Source organism: Alligator sinensis, unplaced genomic scaffold (assembly GCF_000455745.1).
Source record: "Alligator sinensis unplaced genomic scaffold, ASM45574v1 scaffold615_1, whole genome shotgun sequence".
NCBI lineage: Eukaryota > Metazoa > Chordata > Crocodylia > Alligatoridae > Alligator > Alligator sinensis.
In genome coordinates, this window is record NW_005841982.1 from 1,235,397 (window position 1) to 1,261,371 (window position 25,975).

Here is a 25,975-nt window from a genome sequence, read left to right on the forward strand (position 1 = left end):
GGCAGCTGCATCCTGCACCCCCAGCCCCACTCTCTCCCTCACTGCAGGGGCCTTGGTCTGCCCCTCAACACCCCTTCCCCCACCCCTTCTACCACAACAGACTTACCAGGTGGACACTGCTCTTCACGCTGCCAGGCTGCATATCAGAAATTGGATTGGTATCGGCCAATATACCTCCTTAAAAATCGGCTATTGATACTGGTCCCAAAAATGTCTTTCGGTGCACCCCTAAGTAGAACCCTCAATGCTGACTTGTAATCACAGAGCTCAATTTAACGCACAGTTAATACTGCCAGTAACTTGGATGAGTTATCAGTAGCTTCATTGAATTAGACCTTTAAAAAAAATGCTCAAAAAATTTAGGAATGAAATATACCAGTACAATGCTGCATGATCTCATATATGCTAAACCCTATACCATATTTTCTGACGTACAGCATGCCCTGGAATTAAGGTATGCTCCTTGTTTTTAAAAGGCTGATGAAGAAAAGGTCTTTCCTTGTAGTAAGTAGCTTAGTAGTAGCAGCTATGGAGCCCTAGCTTATTGCTTACAGCTTGCTTACTATTCTACTATTCTCTGTGGAGCACAGCTTGCAGTTAAGAAACTTCCATTACCATATTTCATGCTTATATTGTGCGCCCCAGTTTCCAGCAGCTGTTTTCTTTTGGGGGTAGTGAGCTTGTATGCGAGAAAGTATGATATCCCATTTCAGCACAGTGAGTTGCATTAGAAATACTTAAAACTGTAGCTAAGAAGACAGTTGCCAAAGTAATTTTATATAATATTCCAGGCCAAGCAAAATCAGTAATATTTGAAGGATTTTAGGTGTTAGAAAGTTTTAGTTGAAAAATAAACAATAAAAAGCATATACTTGTATCCTTCGGTGAACTCAAATGGCTGAAGCATTGTGTAAGCAGAACACTTTGGAGAGACCACAGTACTCAGGGAAATTTGGGGCTGAAATGTGACTATTTCCAGAAAGATAAGCCTGTGAAAATAAGAGGGTGGTTTATGCTGCCTGCTATGCTGTTTTGACAGAACACAGTATTAAGTGGCAGGTAGGTCTGTTGAAAGCCTTATGGGTAAAGGTCAGAGCGGGGAGCAACAGGAGGGGTGTCGTAGTGAGTGTCTGTTACAGGCCACCAAACCAGGAGGAGGTCTTCTTTAAACAATTAACAGAAGTTTCTGAATTTCAGGCCTGAGTTCTCAGGGGTGACTTCAATTATCGGGACATCTGCTGGGAGGGAGGTACAGCAGTGTATTGGAATAACTTTTTCATACAGATAGTAGAGAAGCCAAGTAGGAAGAAGCTCTTCTTGATTTGTTGCTCATAAACAGGGAGGAATTGGTTGAGAATGTGGAGTTGGAAGGCAAATTGGGTATCGGTGACTACAAAATGATAGTTCAAGGTCTGAAGGAGAGCACCAGAGGCTGTACTTAAGAAAAGCAAATTTCAACTAACTTGGGGAACTAGGAGGCAGGATCCCCTGGGAGGCAAGTCTGAGGGGAGAAGGAGTCCAGGAGAGCTGGCTGTATTTTTTTTAAGAGGCCATATTAAAGGTATGGGAGCAAGCTTTCCCAATGTGGCAGATGAATGGCAAGTGCAACAGGAGGCCAGCCTGGTGAGAGAGCAATCTTTTTCAATGAGTTGAAACTTAAAAAAACAAAACAAAACAAAACAAAAAAAAAAACCCTACAAAAAGTGGAAACTTGGTTATAGTAGCAGGGAAGAGTAAAAGTATCAAAAAGTTTGCAAGGAGAAAATTAGTAGGGCCAAGGCACAACTTAAGATGCAGCTATTCAGGGACATAAAAGGCAATAAAACAGGATTCTGAAACTATCAAAAGTAAGAGGAAGACTAGAGAAACCATAGGAATGGAACCATAGGAATTGCCTTCTGCATTCCTTCCCTTAAGGAATGCAGAAGGCAATCTAGGTATGGATGAGGCAGAGAAGACTGAAGTATTTAATCTTTGTTTTTTATTTCAGTCTTCATAAATAGGGTCAGCTACAAGATGATGTGCTCAGTTGGCAGCAAAAATAGGGAAGAAGACAAACGATCAAGAGTAATGGCAGAACAGATTAGGGATTACTTAGAGAAGCTAGCTGCTTTCAGGTCAGCGGCATCAAGTGGCATGCACACTATGGACTGAAGGAATTAGCTGAGGTAATTTCAGAACCATTGGCTATCCTCTTTGAGAACTTGTGCGGAGGTTGAGTGAGGTGCTGGATGATTTGAGAAGAGCAAATATAGTTCTCATCCTCAAGAAATGGAAGGAGGAAGATCCACATAACTATAGACCAGTCAACCTGATCTCAATATCTGGAAGGATCATGGAGCAGGTCTGCTATGAAGGACCTAGAGGAGAACAAGGTGATCAGGAAGAGCTAGCATGGATTCATTAAAACCAAGTTAAGCTTGACCAGATTGATTTCCTTCTAAGATAAGGCAACTGGCTCTGTGGATGGAGGAGAGCAGTGCATGTGATAAGCCTTGCTAAAGTCAAGAAAGGTACTTAATACTGTCTCCCACAACTTTCTCATTAACAAGCTAAGGAAATACATTATAGATGAAAGTACTGTAAGGCGAATACCTAATTTTGGATCAGTGAGCAGTCATCAATAGCTCAGTGAGTGCATATACACGTGTGCCTTAATGTGTGTTAGCTTATTGTAATGCTTATTAAAGCATCACAAAAAAAAATGCTCTTCAGCTAATGCACATTAAAATAGGTTAATGCACCTTTTTCTAGTACCTCACAATGGAGGGTGCTCCAATGCATTGTAATTACAGGTGTTGGAGCAGTTTTGATTAATCAAGTCTATTCCAGCATGGTAATTATTGTGTTCCAACAGCCTCCCACGTCTCGTATATCGCTGTCCCTGCACTTCAAAATGGCAGCAGGAAGCACTTGAACTAAAGCTTGTCGAATGAGCTTTAGCACAAGCACCCCTGCTGCCATTTTGAAGCACAAGGATGCTGATACATGAGACTATGGTGCTTTAATTAGAGTGGCTGTTGGAGCCACTCTAATTATTTAAGTTCTGTCTCCTCCTCCTACCCCTGGAGCATGTGTGAAAGTGGCTGGAGGTACTAGACTTAATATTCATTACCTAAAGCGCATTAATGAATGTGTAGATGCACCCAGAGTCTAGTTGACAGGGGAGGGGGCTATTTAGTGGGTTCTGGGTTTGGTATTGTTCAGCATCTTCACGCATGATCTAGATGTATTACATGCATGCTTAGCAGATTTGAGGATGACACCAAGTTGGGTGGAATAGCAAATGCTCTGGAGGGCAGGGCTAGGATCTAGAATGATGTGGATGGACTGGAGAGAGGATCCGAAATCAGTCATATGAGATTCAGCGAGGACATGGGCAAGGTCCTGCACTTAGGTCAGAATACGTGCATTCATAAATACAGACTGGGGAATGACTGGCTAGACTGCAGTACTGAAGAGAAGGACCTGAGGTATACAGTGGACCATAAGCTGAATATGAGTCAACAGCATGCTCTTGGAAGAAAGCCCAGCAGTATATTGGGCTGTATCAACAGGAGCATCGCTTGCAAATCAAGGAAAGTGTTTCTTCTTCTCTCTAGCATGGGTGAGGCCTCACTTGGATTACTGTGTCCAGTTTTGCACCCCGTGCTTCAAGAAAGATGCAGACAGATTGGAAGGAGTTCAGTGCAGAGCAATAGAAATTATTAGACATCAAGCAAGATTTATGAGGAACGGCTAAAAGAACTAGGATTGGAGATTAGGAGTAACTTCTGACTATGAGGGTGGTCAAGCCTTGGAACAGGCTACCTGGAGGAGTTGTGGAATCTCCATCCTTGGAAATGTTCATGAGGAGGTTGGACAGACACTTGGCTAAGATTATTTAGTTGAGGACAGTTCTGCCCTGTATAGGGGGTGGGACAAGATGACTTCGTGAGGTTCTTTGGAGCTCTGTTTTCTTGTGATTTCATGCTACTAATGCTACTTCAGACTTTCAAATGAATTTTTAAGATATGCTTTGTCTTTCCTATACTGTTTTTAATTTTTCTGTACTTGGACATTGAAACATTGACTTAATTATTTTTTATATAGTTGGTTTCAGTCTGAGTTGTAATGTTTCTGTAAATATATTTTTAAAACTTGTTTTTGTTGAACTTTAAAAAAGGCATGTTGGAAACATTTCTCTTATTTTTTGTAAGACCTCAATTAAAAAAAAAAGCGTTTATTTGAATTTAATTCGCAGGTGCTTTTGAAGTCATTTAGACAGACTCTGGACCTTTTGTTATTGCTTCCTTTATGGCCCAATTTTGTTGTACAAAATATAATTTGCTAATAAAACTAACATCCTGTCAAATTTCAGAATGTGTCATTGTTCATAACCCACCAGTGTTAATAACAACAGGCTCTCAAACCATCCAGTGTCATGTCTGTGCCTCATTCAACAAATTATCCTTAAATTCAGCTATCTCCTTTCCACCAGTCTTGGTCTTCACACATCCACCCTCAACCAGAACAAGCATGGTGGGTGAATGATGAGCTAGTTAATAACGTATGTTCTCCTTTTTTGTATGGATAGAGTTTTTTCTAAGTTTATATTAGTGTAACATGCAGTGTATCAACTTTTGAGTTACCAGAGGTTTAGTTTATATTAGAAACGCTGACTGCATTTATCAATTGAAAATTTATCTAAGGGATGCTGCTGAAATTCCCTAATATAGAAAGCAGGGGTGGGCAAAATGGTGGATCTGGCAGGTGGCTGGACTCCATTTCCCAGCAGTCCCTACCTGTGTGATTCCCAGCCAGTCTCCATGGATACCTTGGGAGTAGGGAGGCTGTGACACTGTGGGACTGCAGAATTGGGTCTCTGCCCCAGCTCTGCTCTGTTACAGCCCCTCACTCCCAGGGTCTTCATGGAGACTGACCAGGAGCTGGGTGGGTTGCTGCTTCAGGTCTGGGATCTTGGGGCCATGACAGCACAGGGCTGCAGCAGAGCCATGATCTGCTCTCTGCGCGCCCATGCCTGTTGAGCCTGCGCTTGCCACGGGCATGTGGACCATGGATTGCGACTCTGCCCCAGCCCCATGCTGTCACTGCTCCAAGATTTTGGGGTCTCCCTGGCCCTGCCCACCCATCTCACTCCTGGCTGCTCCATCCCAGTCACCTGGCTACATGCCCTGCCCATGTGGGTCCTGCTTCTGGTGGTGGGTGCAGGGCAGATGGGCTGGGATGCCCAGGCAGTGGGGCTGGGGCTGGCAGTGGCGGCCAGAAGGAGCTGCTGCTGGGAAATGGAGCTGTTGTGGGCCCAGTCTGGCCTGTGGGCTGGGCTTTGCCCACCCCTGGTATAAAGCATTATATACAATGGGTTAAGCATGAGTTAACCTGTTTTAAGTGCCGGTATCAGTGGGGGGGCCACACTTTTTGGCAGGTATGCCTCAAATTAGCCCCATATCCTCTCTGAGTACCACTTCAATCACTTTTCTATCCTGATCTGTTGCTCTGCTTTATAGTTCTTTCCAACTTGCTGCTCTGATTGCTGCTTTCTTCCCTATCTGCTGTTGTGTTGCCTGTTCCCTCCCTGATCTGCTGCATGTCACTTGTGCAGAGGCAGCGTGTGTCACGTCTGGCTCGGTTAACAAAGGTTAGCCACCCCTGGCCTGTACAGGTTTCCCTCGCTTTATGTGATGCGTGTATTCCTGGAAAACTGCACATAACTCAAATTCACGTAAAGGGAACCCAGTTTATAAGGTAACAAATAGCAATATGTTCCTACGGTGGTGAGGGAGGAAGTGGGGCAGTGGCTAAGCAAGGGAAGGGGGGAGGTTTGCGGCGCAGCCCAGCAGCTGCAGGCAGGTGGCATTGGCTGCTTCTGGGGCTGTAGCAGGGAGCAAAGCAGAGGGAACTGTCAGTGGGCGCAGGGTGCGGGACGGGGAGGGGAGGGTGCAGCTCTTGCTGCATGTGCACCCCAGGAGGCCTGTGGGTTGTGGGGCTACACCAGGCTCTTCCTGGGGGTGTGTGCCCCTGGATCGGCATGCGGGAGCAGGGCAGGCTGTTGCTGTGGGCTAGGGCCAACAGTGGTACTGGGCTCTTCCCAGCAGGGGCTGGGCTGTTGCACTTGGGGAAGGCGACAGCAGTGCTGGTTGGGGAGGTTGGTGGCACTATAGCGAATTTTGCGGTGGCTGCAGCCCCCCTCCCAGCACTCCCACCCCAAGTGCAGTGTGGCTCAGCCCCCTGCCAGAAAGAGCCCAGTGCTGGCGCCAGCCTGCAATGGCAGCCTGTTCTCGTCCTAAGCGCAGATCCGGGGGTCCACATCTTCTGGGAAGAGCCTGGTGCAGCCCACAGCCCTCCCTGGGTACACATAGCAGCAAGAGCTGTGCACCTGTGCCCCACTCGCTGACAGTTCCCTCTGCTTTGCTTCCTGCTGCAGCCCCGGGAACAGACTGCACTTGCCTGCAGCTGCTGGGCTGCGCTGCGCCTCTGCCCCTTCCCCTACAGACTTACCTTGCATATAATGAATTTACCTCACATATAACGAATTTGGGGTGTAAAAAGGGTTGTTGCATAGGATTGAATTCGCGTATACAGAACCCACATAAAGCGAGGAAAACCTGTATTTTGTAAAAGTTTATTTAATTGTTTCTAGACGAAGCTAAACTCTGGGATGTGGATGTGCAGGGCAGGGCCTGGGAAATAACTAAAAGCTTATATGGGCTAGGGCTGCAATGGCCAACCTTTTGGGCAGACTTGCTAAAAGTTAAGCCTTTTTTCCCTCCCAGAAACGGTGCAAGAATCCAAAGGAGTCTTGAATTAGATGGTAACTGGGGAAGGCTCAAGTCCCCTGCCTCTCTTCCAGCTGCCCCCCCCCCCTTTACTGAGTCCCTGGAGGCTCGCATTCCATGCACACCAGCTGCCCCTGCTACTTGTGGCATGTGTGTTATGTGTTGACCACCCCCGGTTGACTAGAGAAACTTGTCCTGGGTAACTAAACTGAAGTCCCTCTAGTGCTGCAAACCCATGGTGTTGAGGGTACTGCACCAGGAGAAAATTGTACTGATGCAAACTTTGTTTCTTCCAATTCCAGGATGTATCCTTCTGGGACATGGGTCAATGACTTGTATAGCCGTAGAGGGTCTGAGAATTTAGGAAAGGTGTAGGTAGGGGTGGGTCCTGCTGTTGAATTACCAGTTGTGGAACGATGTTGGGGATGTGTGCCAGCAGCAAGGGGGTTGATAGTCCAGATCCAGCCTGTGGGTAAGGGTGAGTTTGACATCTGTACTCTAGAGGTTTGCATTTATGGGGAAAAAAAATGCTGTGTATTTAGGCCAGGGATATGGCTATCCATTTTGTAGTCTTGTCAGTAGTTATTACTCTTCTGCCTTATTGCAGAATCCTGCAGAGCTACATTTTCTCATCATGGGCATTTTTACACATGAGTGTGCCACGCGTTTTGAAAAGCGCCCAACGCTGCAATGCTTGCAGTTGTATAAGTGGTGAAATGTGCGTCAGAGCTGAGAAAAGCGCTTTTGAATTAAAACACATAGAAGATACTTTAGTTCAAAAGTGCACCACCAACTTTTTCTCCATGCTGCCGCGCATATCGTTGCTTATACAACTGCATGCGATGCAGCGCAGTGCACGTCAGCAATTAATCAAGTGGTGGATCTCTGCTGCATCGCGGGACCAAAAAGTATGTGTATAAATGCCCATGTGTTTACACGCATCCACGCCTGTGTTTAGCAGTGTACTCCTTTATCTGCATACTTTTGCCTCTAAACATTTATAGGTATAGTCATTGATGAATATCAGCATTTACAGATTGGATGCGCTAGGGGAGTACGAGACATGGCTGGGAGTTGGGCTGCAGGGGGTGGAGAATGGAAGCAGTAAGGGAAGTTTGACTGCTAGAGTGGAGATTGGGGCAGAGTGGATGTCTGCTCTGCTAACCTTCCTGTGATTCAGCTGAACAGAACTCCGCCAGATCACAGGATGTGGTCAGAGGGCAGAGCTACTGGTGAATCACAGGAGATGCATCACAGCAAATTTGCTTTCCGGCCCACTTCTGGAGCATGTAGGTGTGGGGCGTACAAGGGAGAGAGCAGCCTGTGGAGAGAATTGAATATGTATATCGGTGAGTACAGGATTGAGGATGGGGGGACGGAGGAATAACCTTTTGGGAAGTCCCTAAGCCCAGGAGTCCTGGTGGGTCAGCCCTGCTCAGGTCTCTGCCTGGGACATCTTTGCTATAGTGCTAGAGGCAGAACCTTTTCTCTAGATTTAAAACTGACAACTTTTTGTTTTTAATAGATCTTGGACTCAGTCTCATCTCTCTCTTGCTATAGTGGTTAGTAAGAGGGGGCTTTGGCTGTTTTCTAGAAGGAAGGAAAGAGGGAAAACCTGCGGCTGAGTGCCTGAACAATACAGTTAACCAGTTCTTCATAAGAGGCAACTGCTTCCTCTAGCAAACCTTATTGTTAGTAGAATTTCAGCTTTCACAGAATTTTTCCCTACTGAGAAGGCGCTTATTTAAAATGCTGATTTATGCTAGAAAAATAAAGCCCAAAGCCTCATTGCAAAGTGAAAAACAGATTTCATGAGCAAATAGCACACATTTTATTTGCAGCCAACACCACTACTGACGTTCCATGAATGGAGAAACCTAAAATCCTTCGGCTAAGCTTTGCAGTTTATGTCAATAAGACTTATTATTTAAAATCACTTATGTACCCATATATGTGTTTGGGAGCTTTATGTTATATTACTATTGGAAAATCTGGCCAGTGCATGTTTTAAAAAGCCAATGCATATGTATGTGGTGTGTGTGTATATATAAAACCTAAACCTCTGCATTTATTTGCATTGAAGCAATTATATTTTGAAGTGGAAGATGTTATGCAAGACACCTTCCTATTAAAAATAAAAGTTTACCTCTGATGCTATAAATGTATATAACGCTTAAAATTTTAGCCAAGTGAGTAGTCCTATTGCTGTCAGTCAGATTAGTACAATTAGTATTTGTTTTGAATATTTGTGAGGTCAGGTCCTAATTTATACCACCCCCTCTCCCTGCGCCCCACTCTCTTTCCCCCCCCCCCAAAAAAACAAAACAAAACACCAAACCAAAACGAAACCAAACCAAAAAAAACCTAACCCAAAACAAAACAAAACTGGGGAGAGAAAAGACTGGCAATTCTGCAGTGGTGGCATATAAAAATGGTTTTATATTTAGTTCATTATAGATTTTAATAAAAGTCTAGGACAATACAAATTTATTCTTACTTTAAATCCTCAGTCTAATGCAAATAAATAGTTAAATATACTTAATTAAAATATTTTAAAAATTAGGTGGCTCCAGCCTGTCTATTAAGTTGAATCTTTTCACTGTAGTTTTAATGTTTGCAAACCTCTTTCCTCTCTTCCTTCCCAGGGGGATCCAGAGGTGGGGGCAGTGGCATGGCCTACCCCACCCCTTTCAGTTGATGCTGTGGGAGAAGCACATAGAGACTCTTTTCTCCCCCCCCCCCCCCGTCAGTAAAGGGAGTAAGAATTTCCCTGTGGCACATCCTGTTCCCCTCTTATTTCCTCTTATTTCCTCCCCTCCCTCACCTGCTGCCATCACTGTCCTGGCTGGTCTAGGGGCCATATTGCAAGTATAACATAAACATTCATAATGACTTGTCCATCAGGAGCTGGAATCAGTTTCGCCTCATTCTCTGTGCTGTTCCTTGTATGAGAGTCCAGTACTGCTGCTAGAATCATAAGTTTACTTCTCCATTTTGCCAGTCCAGGATAAATGTATACTCTCCTGATTTTTCCATATTAGCAGTATGGAAAACTTCATAGCAGGAATTGATAGCTTGGCTGAAGAGATTCAGGGAAAAATCAATAGGTTTACAGTTGTTAGATTAGGTTTAGGAGTCTGTCTGGTGGTCAACTAAGCAATGGCATTGTATAAAGTCATGAAATATCATTTCACTGAAGTACATTGAAGCAACTCTCAGGCCAAGTTATAGGAACAAGGAAATCCTAGAGAAATAACTGGGACATTAACACACTCTTTTTTCCTTCCCCTATTTCTTATGTTTTATTCTGAAGTGTGGACTCTTTACTGTTATTTCAAAGTACAACTTTTTCCACTTTAAGTAGTGTCATGAAGAGACTGGTGCTTTGCTTTCCTAAATGTTCTTGGATTCTGCAATTTTTTTTTTTGTAGAAAGTGAACTGTAGTTTAGTTTTCCACAGCTGAAATTATTCCTGAAACTGCAAGGGAAATAGCCTAACTTTTTGGTAACCTGGAGTTTTAGTTAAGTGAGATTCCCTTGCTGAAGTCAATTATTTTCCCCCTGTTTTCCTTCCTACTTGCTATTGAAGTAAAAGTTCAGTTTAACTGCTTTAGACCCAGATTTCAGTAGGTGCTCAATATTGGTATGATAGTCTACAGCCCAGATTTTTTGCTGACATAGCTTTTTTTCATCAGGACTTTGAAGTTCCATGATCCATGAATGACATGGCTATGTTGACAGAATCAGGTGTAGTTGGAGTTAAATTTGAAAAACTGCTTTTTACCAGTATAACTTGTTTCACCTGTTAGTGGCTTTACTATATCAGTATGGAATGAGGATTGTTGGTATGACTGTGTCCACATTAGAAGTTTCCTAGCATAGACATAGCCTTTAATAGGTCAAGAATTTAGGAAGATTCAAAGAGTGAGATGGGTGTTGGAAATAGTCATGCTTCTTATGAGCCAGTCCCTAAACAGTAGGGATTAGGATAAGACTTCTCTGGTAGGTAGATTCAGACATCTGCATACTACGGGATTTTTTGTTCCTTGTTCTGAAACATCTGGTGCTGGCCATTGGCACAGAATTCTGAACAAAATGAACCAAAGGTTTGATGCAGGATAGAAACTCCTATTTTCCTAGTAGTGTTTAGTATTCCCTGCTCTTAACCTCTCGAATATCAATTACATCAGGGCCTTGAATCATTAAGTGTTCTGATAAAAGGATCCTGGTTCTGAACGACATGGACATGTGACTTTATCTGCTGATGCACATAAATGGGGTGCTATAAGGGATCCTTTGATGTGACAAGCAGCTTCCAGAAAGAGTCCAGTGTTGCCTGTGGCCACAAGAAATTTTACTTTCCACAGTTATGTTTCTTCAGGTTGACAGAGAGGGAGCAAACTACACAGTTGCCTGCAGCAAGTTACTTGCTTGCCTATGAACAATAATAATGAGCAAAGGTTAGAAACAAGTGACCTAGAGACTCTAAGTCTTTTCTTGGTAAATTTAGCCTTTTACATAGTGAAACTTCATTCTTAGATACAGAAATTCCTATTGATGCTTGCTATACTATAGACTAGGTCCTTTACTGTACCAAAATTTACTGCTGTCAAGTCTTGCTTAGATTAAATTGTATTGTTCTAATTAGGTGTCTTTTTTTTTTTTTTTTTTTTTAAAGCAACTTGGTTCAATTGATGCAGATTGCTGTATGGACACACTTAACTGAGTACATCGATTTATAAATTGATTTACATGTGTCCACAGAAGGATTTGCACTGATTTAACTAAATGGCTTCAAAAACATTCTTTTTGTTTAATCCAGTGCAGTTTATTATTGGGTAAATCTTGGTAACACCAGAGCAGTTTTATTCATACTGAGAAGAGCGGAAATGTTAGAGTAGACAGTTTGGCACTTCCACATCTATGCTGGCTGACTTTAGAGATGCTGAGCTGTGTCTCCTGAGTAGTGCCCATGGGCACTGCTACTACTACCAATTTTAGTGCAATGGTGGGTGATTACATAAAACATTTAAGGGATTACAAATTGGGTTAAAAACTGCAAATAATCATTGTGGCCTCACTGAAATCTTGCTTCACTGAGGACTCACCTTTATTGCTAAGGATTTCTGTGTATGCGAGCTATCTAGAGATAAAGTGTTGTACTTTATTTCTAGATAGGCACTTCAGTTGTACTGTGAGAAGCTCACTAAGGTTTTTTTTTCTTCTTGGTCTGTAGTTTCCCATTCTTTGTATCCTAAGGAAAGCAGTGGTTGTTTAGAAACAATGTACCAGCCCGTTTGCTCTCTTCTGTCTTGTACCTCCTGAAAGGCTGTCAACCTGGGTGAAATTCCAAAAATACTGCGTTTAAGCATGCTAGGAGTCTGAGGAATCGAGATTACTCTGGGGGATGAGCAGTTGAATGCCATATCTCAAAAGATGTATCCAAACAAAAGGATGGTGGACCCCGTATTGAACCTCCAGTGTTGGGATTCAGGACAGCAGTCTGGTGAGGGGTGCACAGGCATGTTTTTTCACAGATGGATAGGACGATCTCAATGAGTTTACCTAGCTGCAGTGCCTTGTCTTCATTGTGTTTATACCTGCAGATAGCTTGCACACATTAATTACCCAAAGCACATTTAGAAGTGAAGATAAGGTCCCAAGTAATGCTTTGTTCCCTTGCAGTTGTACTTCATCCAAACTGGTATTCTTGGGATTTGGGAAAATTACTACCTATTGATGCTAATGGCTCCATTCCTAACCCTTCCCCTTTCTCCCCCACAATAATGCAAAGCAACTTTAAATATGAGTTTGTTGAAATGATGATCATACCAAATCACACATTGAAATGCTTGTTGAAATGTTATGCTTGAATAACTTTTCTTAGTGCATCATGGTGGTGGATGGGTCTTTTTCAACCTGGAGGGATGTGGGCAGTGGGGTCCCCCAGGGCCTGGTCCTTGGCCCGCACTGTTCAACATCTTCATCAGCGACTTGGATGAGGGGGTGGAAAGCACCTTGTTCAACTTCGCGGATGACACTAAAATGTGGGGAGAAGTGGGCATGCTGGAGGAGAAGGACAGACTACAACTAGATCTAGACAGGTTACAGGGGTGGGCGGATGGGAACAGGATGGGATTCAATACTGACAAGTGCAAGGTACTGCACCTCGGGAGGAAGAACCAGCAGCATACCTACAGGCTGGGGAACTCCCTTCTTGTCAGCACAGAGACAGAAAAGGATCTTGGAGTCATTATTAATTCCAAAATGAACATGGGCCGCCAATGTGGGCATGCGGTCACTAAGGCTAACCACACCTTGTCATGCATCCACAGATGCATCACGAGCAGGTCCAAGGAGGTGATCCTTCCCCTCTATGTGACACTGGTTAGGCTGCAGTTGGAGTATTGCATCCAGTTCTGGGCACCGCACTTCAGGAGGGATGTGGACAGCATCAAGAGGGTCCAGAGGAGGGCCACTCACATGATCAGGGGGCAGCAGGGCAGGCCCTATGAGTGGAGGCTACGGGAGCTGAACCTGTTCAGCCTCCACAAGAGAAGGCTGAGAGGGGATCTGGTGGCCGTCTACAGACTGGCCAGGGGGGACCAGCAGGCAATGGGAGAGTCCCTGTTCCCCCAAGCACTACTGGGAGTAATGAGGAATAACGGCCATGAGTTGACTGAGAGTAGATTCAGGCTAGATATCAGGAGGCACTACTTCACAGTCAGGGCGGCTAGGATCTGGAACCAACTTCCGAGGGAAATGGTGCTCGCTTCTTCCCTGGGGGTCTTCAAAAGGAGGCTAGATAATCACCTTGCCCGGGTCGTTTGACCCCAGCATTCTTTCCTGCCCTTGGCAGGGGGTTGGACTTGATGATCTGCTGAGGTCCCTTCTGACCCTACCTACTATGAAACTATGGCATAATGCTGAGCATTTTCAACTATTGTTGGGAACAATGGGTACTAAGTACTGTTAGAGGTAGGCCCTTAATTGATAAAGATTTGGTGTAATATAATTATTATTTTTACTGTTTCTCAACCCTTTTTTCAAAATTAGCAGAGAGTGTGTTTAAGTACTATGAATGAACTTCATTTTGAAGTTTTACAACTATTTGAGTTCTCCATGTGTCTAATGAACTTCAAAGTATAAAACTTGCTAGCATTACTTTTAGAAAATTAAAACGGGCAAAAGGAAACAAGATGCCTACAAAGGTATTACCTTATTTGTTGTCAGCTGGAGAGAGATTTTATCCTAGAGATGGCTTCTTCAGAAAGATGTAAGCGATCAAAAATAGGACCAAAGGTGAAAACTAGGTTATAATTGTCCGAGTACTCCTGCATTTTTTTTCAGGGTTACAGACACTGACCGTGTTACACATTGGTTAGTTTTTATCTTAGCTCTGGCAGTTGATTCTCCTAATGTGATATGCAAAGCCATATTGTCATCTCAATCTTCTTGATCTGACATGGCAAAGCCACTGAAAGCAGAAGTTGTATTTTAGTACATATAATCTACATTTTCTGTTGATTATTAACGTATAGGTAGACTTTCTTTGCATTGTAATAATAGAATAAAATGTAAATAACTGGGAGCCTCGTTTTTCATCCCTAAAAACACTCAGTCCTTTATGTTCTGTTGGCTCCGCTAATGCCGTGCTGGCAGTGCTAGAAAAAAATTGTTTTGCCTTTCTGTGTCCCTCATTGTTTTCCCCCAAATGAGGGGAATATTTATCTTCCTTTTGTAAAGAGCTTTGAGATCTGTGATTTTTTTTTTTTTTTCCAAAACTAGTGGATGGTGATTATGTATTGGCTAATTAAATTGTAATATCGTTTGGGGGAGGCTGAAAGAACAAGCCCTTAAGCCATTCTAGAACACAAAAGAAAAATATGTTTTACAATTCAAATCATTTTCATTTCAGTAAGGAATGCAAAATATTGCAATTATGTAATGCAAAAATTCAGATAGGTAGAACTTGAATTCATTTTGAAAATCATCGGCTAAAAGCAATAGTTCTGTAAGTGGGAAACAAAGTTTAAAGTAAACTAAAATTTAAATCCTTAGTACTTTGTTTCCTTAACTATTATGATTAATATGCTTAACATCAGCGGCTACATTATTTGACATCTTGCTACTGTGTAGTAATAATTAATTGGCTGCCCTCCATTTAATATTGATATCACCTATGTTCTTCCTGTAATATAATTACTTCATTTCAAATGGTTGCCAGCATTACTTTGTTAAAATATGATTTGTATTTCTGGATGATTATTATGATTTTAAGGTGTAATGCAGACTGCATTTAATAATTACTGAGCTATCTTTTCTCATTTATAAACTTTGCTACTTACATTCCTCTGCTTTCTTTTAATAGTTAAAGTACCTCGTAATTTTCGCTTGTTGGAAGAACTTGAAGAAGGTCAAAAAGGAGTAGGCGATGGTACAGTAAGCTGGGGACTTGAGGATGATGAAGATATGACGCTTACAAGGTGGACAGGCATGATTATTGGGCCACCAAGGGTCAGTATGGCAAGTAAAAACTTTTCTCTTAAGTTTGTAGACAGCATAAAATCCTGTGTTAAACTTGTATTTCAGAGAGTAAATAAATTAGAAACATGTTATAAAGTATAGTTATGGTGATCTGTCACAAGTTATCACCAATTTATAGCTAGTCGGAGCCTGCAGATTCACTTGAGTTAAATATGTGAGGCTAATATCTAGTATATACAGATATATGCCAACAGGCTTGTAGATAGTAGTGGAGAGTTTTCCACATCCAAGTCTGAATTCCTTAAAATTTGTGGAAAGGCTAGGAGGAGCTGCATAGGGACATTTCATTGGCCCAAAGTTCACATGGCAGGCAGTTTGTATGCTTTTCTTTGACTTAACAAAGATTGCAATTCTACATGTCCTCAATTATTTGTATTATTATTAAAGAAGGAACAACCCTTAAGGCACTGAACATCTGGATTCGGTCTGGCCTTTGGATTCTGTCTCAAAGGTCTAATGGGTTGGGGGGAGGAGGGCTAGGTTTTGGGCAGCCTTTATACTCTTGCCTAGGCACACGTGTTGGAGGTATTGGTGTAATAGTTGCAGGACTCTATGCAAGTGGATTCATCAGGCACCTGACTTAACCTCTTACATGTACACCATGATTTAGAGCAGCGGTTCTGAACCGGGGGTACATGTACCCCCAGGGGGTACGTGAAGCCTCATCAGGGGATACATGAGATATATTTCATACATTGTCTAACACAGGTCGAAAAATTAATTTCCTATTGAAAGGGGGTACGTGAAGTCTCACCCTGAGACCGAGGGGTTTGTCAACTGAAAAAGGTTCAGAAATGCTGATCTAGAGGCTTGATGGTTGCCTGCTACTAAGTGATCTGTGTGAGGGAGTTATCCTTTGAAGCTGTTGCTGCCTGGGGTATTAAGTATATATTAAAGCGTTTCCATCATTAACACGGAGATGTGGCTAGTATTAGCCAGGTTATCCTATTCAGGTTTTGGTGGGATGTGCAACTGCCCTTTCACTACATATCATCCATCCTTTTTAGATTTAATTCTGCAGTGAAGCAGTATCCTTAGAAATATTGTGATGGCTAGAATGTGAGAAATTTGCAGAATTAAGTGACAGGCTAATCAGTGTTGTTAACTGTATTGATACCACACAATTTCTTAATGTAGCATCTCTATAAAACCCACACAGAATCATCTCTAAAGACCACATAATTACTTGGTTATTTCTCATTAGAGCCCAGGAGAAAGCCTTCTAGATTGTAATTATTAGCAGAGCAGACTAGAACCCTGACTGTTTTAAGGATTGGGTTAGGATGGTTCTGAGGCAGGGATTTGGATGACAGTTGGGGCTGTGCAGAGTTGGCCAGTCCTTCATTGGACCTGGGTGAAGGGGGTCCTTTGCTTTTACTTGCTTTCACTTTTTACATAGTGCATTATGTCACATTTATTATTATTAAACATTTTACATTAACAAGCTAAAATGATTTCAAGCTCTGTGTGGATTTAGGCACGTATCGTGGAGAGGTTGTGGAAAAGGCTGTTTTTAGGGCATGGTCAAGTGTGTATTTGAAGCACTCCAAATTCTGTTCAGATTTGGAACACTTCAGATTCATAGGCTTTAGTGCTGTGCATAGATGTGCACTACCCTACACTTTTTTTTTTTCAGAGTACTTCAAAATTTCTGTGATTGCACACAATAGCATTGTTCACTAGCCAGGTGGTGCAGTAAGGGGGTGTTATTCAGTCTTCTCACATCCCCCCCCCCCAATGTTTCACTCTTTCATCTGTATGATTGATAGTTGGAGCATTTCCAAGGCATTTGGAGTGTTTCAAACCATGTCTATCCAGGGCCTCATGTTGAAAAGCAGTAGGCGGTATCAGTCTTGTAGAAGTTGAAAATGGGTTGGGGATAAGAGTGAACAGAAGTAATCAAGTAAGTTGGAGTAAAAAAATATTGAACCCTTAATATTCTGCACCCTTATTAGCCATGGAAGACTGGAACCAGTACTGAAGAGTTCAGATTCTAGTGGTAGTTAATATTGTGGCCCAGGTGTGATGTCAGATAGCCAAAAAAATATTGGTAATTCTAGGCCACAAGTGACTGTGTAGTTAATGTTGGCCCATTTCTTATTAAGACAGTTGAATGATGGGCTGTTACCAGAGGTGGGTGCACCTCCCTTTCAGACCACACCATGGGAGCAGCACCCAGGGACTTAGTCCCCAGATCAGGTAAGAATTCTCCCCTCCCTTCCCCTCCGTACTCAGTGGCATGCCCCTGCCTCACTGCGCATCACTGCTGTTGTCTCTGGCTGCTGTGGGTTGGAAGGACCTCCACAGCTACTCTTGCTGCACTCCAACTGGGCTGTGCAAGGTGTTGGGTTCAGCCTAGGACAGCAGCAGCAGTGGATGGGTTCTTCTTCCTTCTTGATTTCCGCCCAACAGGCTTAGGTAGGAGGAAACCTGCCTGCCCCCATTGCTGCTGTCCCCAGCTGAGTCCAGCTCCCTACTCAGCCTAGCTAGAGCAGGGCAGAAGCAGCTCTGGAGCTCCCTGCACTCCTGGGGCAGCTGGGGACAGTAGCAGAAGCAGGTAGGGGAGGAAGCAAAGGGGAGGGAAGGATGCAGGATGCTGAGCATAGAGGGGAGCAGAAGGGGGAAGGAGTGCCAAGAGTGAGGATATGAGGATTCTTGCATGATTTGGGGACTTTAAAAGGGGTTCTTGTGGCATGGTGTGCCTGTCCCACTAGAGGTCGGGGGGAAGGTGGGAACAGGACCCTAGCCATACCGGTCACTTCTCCTGCACCCCACTCTGCAACATCCTGGATCCACCCATGGCTGTTTCTGGTGAATAGGAACCCAAGGTAGCTTGTGATTCAGGTGCATTGGTAAAACCATTCACATTGTCTTTCACATACATCTTCCTTCACTTTCTGGCCTAACTCATTCTCTTTTACTCTTGATTACTGTGCTTTTAAAAACCACATTACACCATGCAAGACATTCTTAGCATTTTTTAAATTTCTTTGTTTGTTTGATATTAAATGGAAACAGGATCAAAATGTTGTCATGCTGCCTAGTTAAGAGTGCATGTATTAAAAAATAATAGCTGAATGTACTTATGGACTATGAAAGGCATTTAATCATGACACTTAATATCCAAGCCAACTACAGCACCATATGTAATTTTAGGGGTGATAGAAAGATGGAAATGATGGACAAGCAGAGCAGCTTAGAGCATGTGTAGCTTCTGGCTGGAAATAGAGGAAATAGCTAATGCTGTCCAGAGTGTTAAGAGTTTCTTCTACATGATTTGTCTTGAGCTGTGCAAATGCCTGAGCTTGCACCTGTGAGGTTTCTGTCCAGGCAGGACCACTTACCGTAGATGCTTCTACCCAGGTCCAGGTTTGGCGGCGTGGGGACTGCGGCTTGTGAATGTTCCTTCCAGTGATGGCCAGGATGGGGGGTGCCTGTGGTGTGAGTGGTGCCTCCTGGTGGTCTCTCTCAGGGAACAGGCAAGAGAGCTACAGGAGGAGGTGGCAAGGCTCTGAAGCACCCTCCATCATGAGTAGTTCATTGATTTGATGCTGAAGGAGACGTCTGGGACTGTGGAGGAAGAAATGCCAGAGGCAGTACTAGAGAAGGGTGAGCACATGGACACCTAAGAAGGTGGAAGCTGGAGACTTGTGACTTCTGGCAGCAAGCAGAGATCTTTACCTCTACCTGCAGTGGTTCATCTGGAGGAGAGATGTGCAGCCCTAGCAACAGAGAGGGAGGAGCACGTTCCACTGGTGAAGGAAGACAGGCCAGGCTTCACCACGGTGGAAGGGCTGAGATGACCACCACCAAGGAGAAGCAGTGGGTGGTGGTGTTTGGAGACTTCCTTTTGCAGGGGATGGAGGGAGCCATCTGCTGACCTGACCTGTTGTCTCGGGAGGTCTGCTGCTTGCCCGGATCCGAGATGCCATGGAGGGGCTACCGAGGCTCATCTGGCCCTCTGACCCCTTCTCCATGCTGCTTATCTATGTGGGCACCAGTGATACTGCCAGGTGAGACCCTGAGCAGATGAAAAGTGACTGTAGGGTTCTGGGTAAAAGGGTGAGGGGGTCTGGGGCTCAGGTTGTGTTCTTGTTGATCCTTCCGGTCAAGGGAAGGAGCCCGGGCAGGTGCATCCTGCAGATCAACACTTGGCTGTGCAGGTGTTGTCACCAGTAGGGCTTTGGCTTCTTCAGCCATGGGATGTTCTTCCAAGGAGGATTGCTGGGAAGAGATAGGATCCACCTAATGAAGAGAGGGAAGAGCATCTTTGCAGACAGGTTCACTAGCCTAGTGAGGAGGTCTTTAAACTAGGCTCAACGGGATGGAGGCCAAAGCCGTGAGGTAAGTGGGGAAGCAGGAGCCCGGGAGGAAGAGCAGGCGGGAGGGGGCAGTAGGGGAGGTACTCTTATACTTCCTGCAAAATCAGGGCAATCAACTAGTTACGTCAGGTGCCTGTACACAAATGCATGGAGCCTGGGAAACGAGCAGGAAGAACTAGAAGTCCTTTCATAGTCACAGAACTAAGACCTGATTGGAATAACAGGGACTTGGTGGGAGCTTGCATGACTGGAGTGCAGTCATGGATGGGTATAAACTATTCAGGAAGGACAGGCAGGGGAAAAGAGGAGGAGAAGTTACACTTTATGTAAAAGAACCATATGATTGCTCAGAGCTCCAGGATGAAACTGGAGATAGGCCTGTTGAGTGGGTTAGGGTCAGAGGGGAGTGTAACAAGGGTGATTTTGTGATGGGGGTCTGCTATAGACCACCAGACCAGGTGGAAATGGTAGATGAGGCTTTCTTCAATCAGCTAGCAGAAGTTTCCCGATCACAGGCCCTAGTTCTCATGGAAGACTTTAATCACTCTGACATAGCTGGGAGGGCACTACAGCAGTGTACAGGCAATCCAGGAAGTTTTTGGAGCGTGTTGGGGACATCTTCTTGGTGCAGGTGTTGGAGACGCCAGCCTAGGGGCCATGCTTTTCTTGACCTGCTGCTCACAAACAGGGATGAATTGGTGGGGAATGTAGTAGTGGATGTCACCTTGGGCAGCAGTGACCATGAGATGATTGAGTTCAGGATCCTGAGGAAAGGAAGGATGGAGAGCAGCAGAGTAGGGACCCTAGACTTCAGAAAAGCAGACTTTGACTCTTAGGGAACTTCTGGGCAAGATCCCTTGGGAAGCCAGTCTGAGGGGGAAAGGAGTCCAGGAGAGCTGGCTCTACTTTAAAGAAGCCTTATTGAGAGTGCAGCAACAAACCATCCCAATGTGCAAGAACACTAGCAAGTATGGCAGACCAGCTTGGCTTAGCAGGGAACTCTTCAGTAAACTAAATCACAAAAAAGGAAGCTTATAAGAAGTGGAAAATTGAACAAATAATTAGGGATGAATATAAGAGCATTGCTCAGACATGCAGGGATGAAGTCAGGAAGGCTAAAGTGCAATTGGAGTTGCAGCTAGCAAGGTATGTTAAGGGTATCTACAAGTATGTCAGTAGCAAGAGGAGGATCAGGGAAAGTGTGGGTCCTTTACTGAATGGTGGAGGCAACCTGGTGACAGGAGGCAGAAAAGGCTGAAGTGTTCAATGTTTTTTTGAGGGTTTTTTTTGTTTGTTTGTTTTTTGGGGGTTTTTTGGTGTTTTTTTGCCTAGATCTTCACAGGCAAGGTCAGCACTCAGACTACTGCACCGGGCAGCACAGTTTGGGGAGGAGCTTGGCAGCCCTCAGTGGTGAAAGAATAGCTTAGGGACTACTTAGAAAAGCTGGACATGTACAAGTCCATGGGGCTGGATGGGATGCACCCGAGGGTGCTGAGGGAGTTGGCTGATGTGATTGCGGAGCCACTGGCCATCGTCTTTGAAAACTCGTTCTGATCAGGGGAGGTCGTGGATGATTGGAAAGGGGGAAAACATAATGCTCATATTTAAGAAAGAGAAGGAGGCTCCAGGGAACTACTGATCAGTCAGCCTCACCTCAGTCCGTGGAAAAACCATGGATCAGATCCTCAAGAAATCAGTTTCTAAGCACTTGGAGGAGAAAGAAGCGATTAGGAACAGTCCGTATAGATTCACCAGGGCCATGTCATGCCTGACCAGCCTGATTGCCTTCTTTGATGAGATGACTGAGTCTGTGGATGTGGGGAGACTGGATGTGGTGTACCTTGATTTCTAGCAAGGCTTTTGATATGGTTTTCCACAACATTCTTGTACGCAAGCTAATGAAGTATGGGCTGGATAAATAGACTATGAGGTGGATAAAAAACTGGCTGGAGCGTCAGGCTCAGAGAGTAGTAATCAATGGCTCGATTTCTAGTTTGCAGCTGGTATTAAGAGGAGTGCCCCAGGGTTTAGTCCTGGGGCCAGTTTTGTTCAGTGTCTTCATCAGTGACCTGGAAGATGGCATAGAGTGCACCCTCAGCAAGTTTGCAGATGACACCAAGCTGTGGGGAGTAGCAGATAGATAGGCTGGAGGGTAGGGCTAGGATTCAGAGTGACTTAAATTGGAGGATTGCATCAAAAGGAATCTAATGAGGTTCAACAAAGACAAGTGCACAGTCCTGCACTTAAGGTGGAGCAGTCCCATCCACCAGTACATGCTGGGGGCTGACTGGCTGGGCAGCAGCTCTGCAGAAAGGGACCTAGGGGTTACAGTGGACAATAAGCTGAATATGAGCCAGCACTGTGCCTTAGTTACCAAGAAGGCTAACAACATACTGGGCTGCATTGGTAGTGGTGTTGCCAGTAGGTGCAGGGAAGTGATTGTTCCTCTCTATTCAGCACTGGTGAGGCCACGTTTGGAGTACTATGTTCAGTTTTGGGCCCCCACACTACAGAAAGGATGTGGACAAATTGTAGAGAGTCCAGTGGAGGGCAGCAAAAATGGTGAGGGGGCTGGGGAACAAGACTTACGAGGAAAGACTGAGGGACCTGGCCTTATTTAGTCTAGGGAAGGGAAGACTGAGAGGGGACTTAATTGCAGCCTTCAACTACCTGAAGGGAGGTTCAAAAGAGGGTGGAGCCAGGCTGTTCTCAGTGGTGGCAGATGACAGAATGAGGAGCAATGGTCTCAAGTCGCAGCAAAGGAAATTTGTGTTAGATATTAGGAAGAATTTTCTCACTAGGAGGGTAGTAAAACCCTGGAACAGTTTACCCAGAGAGGTTGTTAAATCTCCATCTTTGGAGGTTTTCAAGACCCGGCTAGACAAAGCCTTGGCTGGAATGATATAGTTGGGGATGGTCCTGCTTTGAGCAGGGGGTTGGACTAGATGACTTCCTGAGGTCCCTTCCAACCCTAATTTCTATCATTGATTTATTTTATTTAGTTCACCTCTGTTTACCTTGCTCCTCAAAATGATTGTCAAGCACAGCATTTTGTTTGACTTCAGACAAAATGTTTAGTTTTCAGTGGATTTTTATTTAAAAAATAATTGGGTAAACTTCATCTAGAAGTTGCACATGAGTTGGTTTATTTGGGAAACATTCAAACAAAACTATGATGCCTCCATTTTTTCTGCTCCCCCCCCCCCCCCCCATGGAAACTGCTTGTGAATTGGATTACCCAATGCATTTTCAGCAAATAAATTGTTTCACTTGAAACTTTCACTGAGCTCTGCCTCTGTCTGCTTTTGCGGTGAAGGTATTTTGCTGTTTCAGACAGAGGAAATAGGGTTTCTGAGCAAATACTGATACGTTAGAGCCCTGTAGATGGTTCCCATTTCTAACCTCCCCTATGAAAATGGGGCTTTGTGAACCTGCCAGGGGTATACAGAGGTACTGCAGGCAGCTGCCTGGTATGTCTGTGGTTCTCCATCTGCTTGTAGTGCCTTTTATTTCAAAAGATGCCACTTCTCCGATTTAGTTGCATGGCACTGCAGCTGTATGCCAGCTGCTTAGAGTAGTGCCCTTTGAGAAAAAAGGCTGCAGCACCCAGCTCTGAAGTTTATTCTCTATTTGGCAGCCTGTTTTTAACTAACTAGATTATGAATAATTTCTCTACAAAAAAATCTGGGTTTTACTGCACCAGGTAAATAGGAGCACTTGTCATTTTCAGGGCATCCTTCTAGGGCTTCCTTAGTGGCTGAGAGCAAAATGCTACTGGTTCTATGTAGTGATGAATACATACTCTGTCCCATCTGTAATATAGACAGTCTCATGTTTCTGGGGTAGTGGACTGCATTACCTATCCGTTAAAACATCCAGTCATGCCTTCCTATCTGTGCACTTCTTTTTCTTTTATTTTTTTTGCCATACATCAGTGATTTTCAGTGTGTTCTGTGATAGGTCATCAGGTGATCCACAGAGAGATTGGGGGTAATGGCAGATCAGACAGGGTGGCAATGCGCTGCCATCATGTGGCTGGATTATCTGGCTCCAAATGAGTTTTTAGGATAGGAGTTTGGGTTTCATGGCAAAACAAGTGATGTGAAAGGGTTCCATGACTTTAGGGAATTTGAAAACCACTGCTATAGATGAAGCATATTTGACATTTTTTAGTAGGCCCATGCTTAATTTCATTGGGTTTTCAGCTTTAGAAGTGGGGGTCTTTTTTCGCTATTAGTAATAAAGGATTGTGGTAGCTTGTAGCCAGTGGATTAGTAGTTTCTGACTTGTGACTGCAGTTTCTGTGGTTTTGAATCTTTTTAGAACTCCATTTTTAGAAAAATAGTGACTGTACAGCTTCAGACATATCTGGACATAATGGAATTTTTAGACTGTCTGAGACTTCAAGACAGTCCTGGTTAATGCAGTTGACAATCTCCTCCTGGCACTGAATGATAAAGAACCATCTTAATGGCACTCAGCTCTTTAAGCAACCTTTAATGCAGGTGTTGGTGATAGTGCTGGTCCCTAGAAGCAGATGGGATGTCTGTCTTGTCTCATGGATTTCGCCTTCCTGTAAGGGAAGAAAACAGAATAATTATGAACACTATCTAGTATCCAGTCAGAGGTCTTCCCTGTGTCTTTTTTCCCTGTTGCTGCTCAAAGTGTATGGGCTCCCAAGGAAGTTATTACCCACTCTACTGTGGCATCATTACTGTGGTTTCTTATCTCTGTCTTTCTAATTGGATCTTGATTATTGGACTGTAGAGGTGACATTTTTGCTGGAGAGTGTGGCACCTACCTGGTGCACATGATTTCAAGGGTGGTGACTGTGGGTAGTTTTTTATATGTGTGTATTGACTATTTCAAGTTCCCACTATTCATATATATATCCATATACTGGTGCTAGTGAGGCAGATGTACAGTGTGGGTTGATTCTGGCCTGTGTAGTCAAATGTAACCACTAATGTTAGTAGCTTATTTAGGAAATTCAGGTCAGTTATTCTGACCACAGTTTTTCTTCCCTCAATCTTGATCAAAGCTAGACTGCTGTAACACTGAATAGCCCTTCTTTTGAAAATAATAAATATATTTGTAACCAGATAGATGAGGTGGATATTTCTGTGGTCACCCCTTGGGAGATCAGAGAAAGAGTTTATTATATCTGCCTTTTGAAACTTGGTACCAATATGAGAGTACAGTTAAATATCATAGTTCTGAGATCCTTTTCATAAACCCTTTCCTAACTATTTGAGCACAAATGCCTCTGGCACTTGGGTTGGTTTTCTCTGTATTCTGGCTCCTTTACTTATGAACCCTCAACTGTGGAATTTGACTGCTGGCGTTTTTGCCCTGGAGTTCCCTTTTAGAACTATGTTTTGCAAGTTTCATTTATTTGTTCTCTTTTTTTTTTTTTTCTGGACTGTTTCTTGGCTCTTCTTGTGATTTATCTTGATCTACCTCTTCCCTTTTCCTGATTGCTGAGTATTATAGTTTTTATCCCTTTGGTGGTGGGAGCAGCTTGTTCAAGTGTAGGTAAATTGGCCCTTGTGCCAGGGTCAGGGCCTATGGTTTATCAGGATTAGTCCTCTTCCTTTAGACTTAATTCTTCATTTTCATTTTTGTATAGCATTCTAGATGCCAAAAGCAAGTACTTTTTTAGATGCTGATCACATATTATGTCTTACTTAAAAGTGTGTAACCTTGGGCAGCTAATACAGGTCATTTGAGCTGTGATGCATCATACAGTACTTCAGAGGCATCAACAAACAATACAGAGTTAAAATGATTGTATTGGATATTCTTCCTGAGTCTTTCTGCCTGTGCTAGTTTATATTTCAAGTACTTAAACTTTCAGTAATGTGCATTAGTCTGTCTTTTTGCTTTCTAGACAAACTATGAAAACAGAATATACAGTCTGAAAGTAGAGTGTGGACCTAAATATCCCGAAGCACCTCCAACAGTTAGATTTGTAACTAAAATTAATATGAATGGAATAAATAATTCCAATGGAATGGTAAGTTGAAATGGTAAGACCAACCGCACCTTCTTACTGTGCAGTTTTATTTTTAGTAGAAAATCTGATGAGGATATAGGTGTGTGGGAATGTGTCTTTGTATTTAAATCATTCATTATACAGATTATATTTCAGCACATTTTAATGCTTGCATGATATATACATTTTAGATTGGAGTTTTATTCCAAAGTAGCTTGTCAGTGAAGTCTAATGTTAATTACAATATTGGAACACATTTAAAAAAAAAAAAAAGAAAAAGAAACAGCTGCTACTTTTATACAAAATGACTTTGTGTCATTTTGCAGCCTGGGTGT

The 25,975-nt window shown here is 43.6% G+C and overlaps 1 protein-coding gene across 8 annotated transcripts in view; it reads left to right on the top strand.

Moving 5' to 3' along the window:
* UBE2V2 (ubiquitin conjugating enzyme E2 V2) overlaps window positions 1–25,975 on the top strand; it is a 41,365-nt gene that overhangs the window by 6,590 nt on the left and 8,800 nt on the right. For 5 of the 8 annotated variants that reach the window (XM_006021210.3, XM_025201030.1, XM_025201031.1 and 2 more), the window contains 2 exons: window positions 15,148–15,302; window positions 25,536–25,661. In XM_006021210.3, the coding sequence (XP_006021272.1) occupies window positions 15,148–15,302; window positions 25,536–25,661 (281 nt within the window). Of the gene's footprint in view, window positions 1–4,462; window positions 4,522–7,956; window positions 8,126–8,445; window positions 8,468–15,147; window positions 15,303–25,535; window positions 25,662–25,975 lie in introns of those variants that run through there. The other 3 variants (XM_025201035.1, XM_025201029.1, XM_025201034.1) reach the window with 3 other exon arrangements.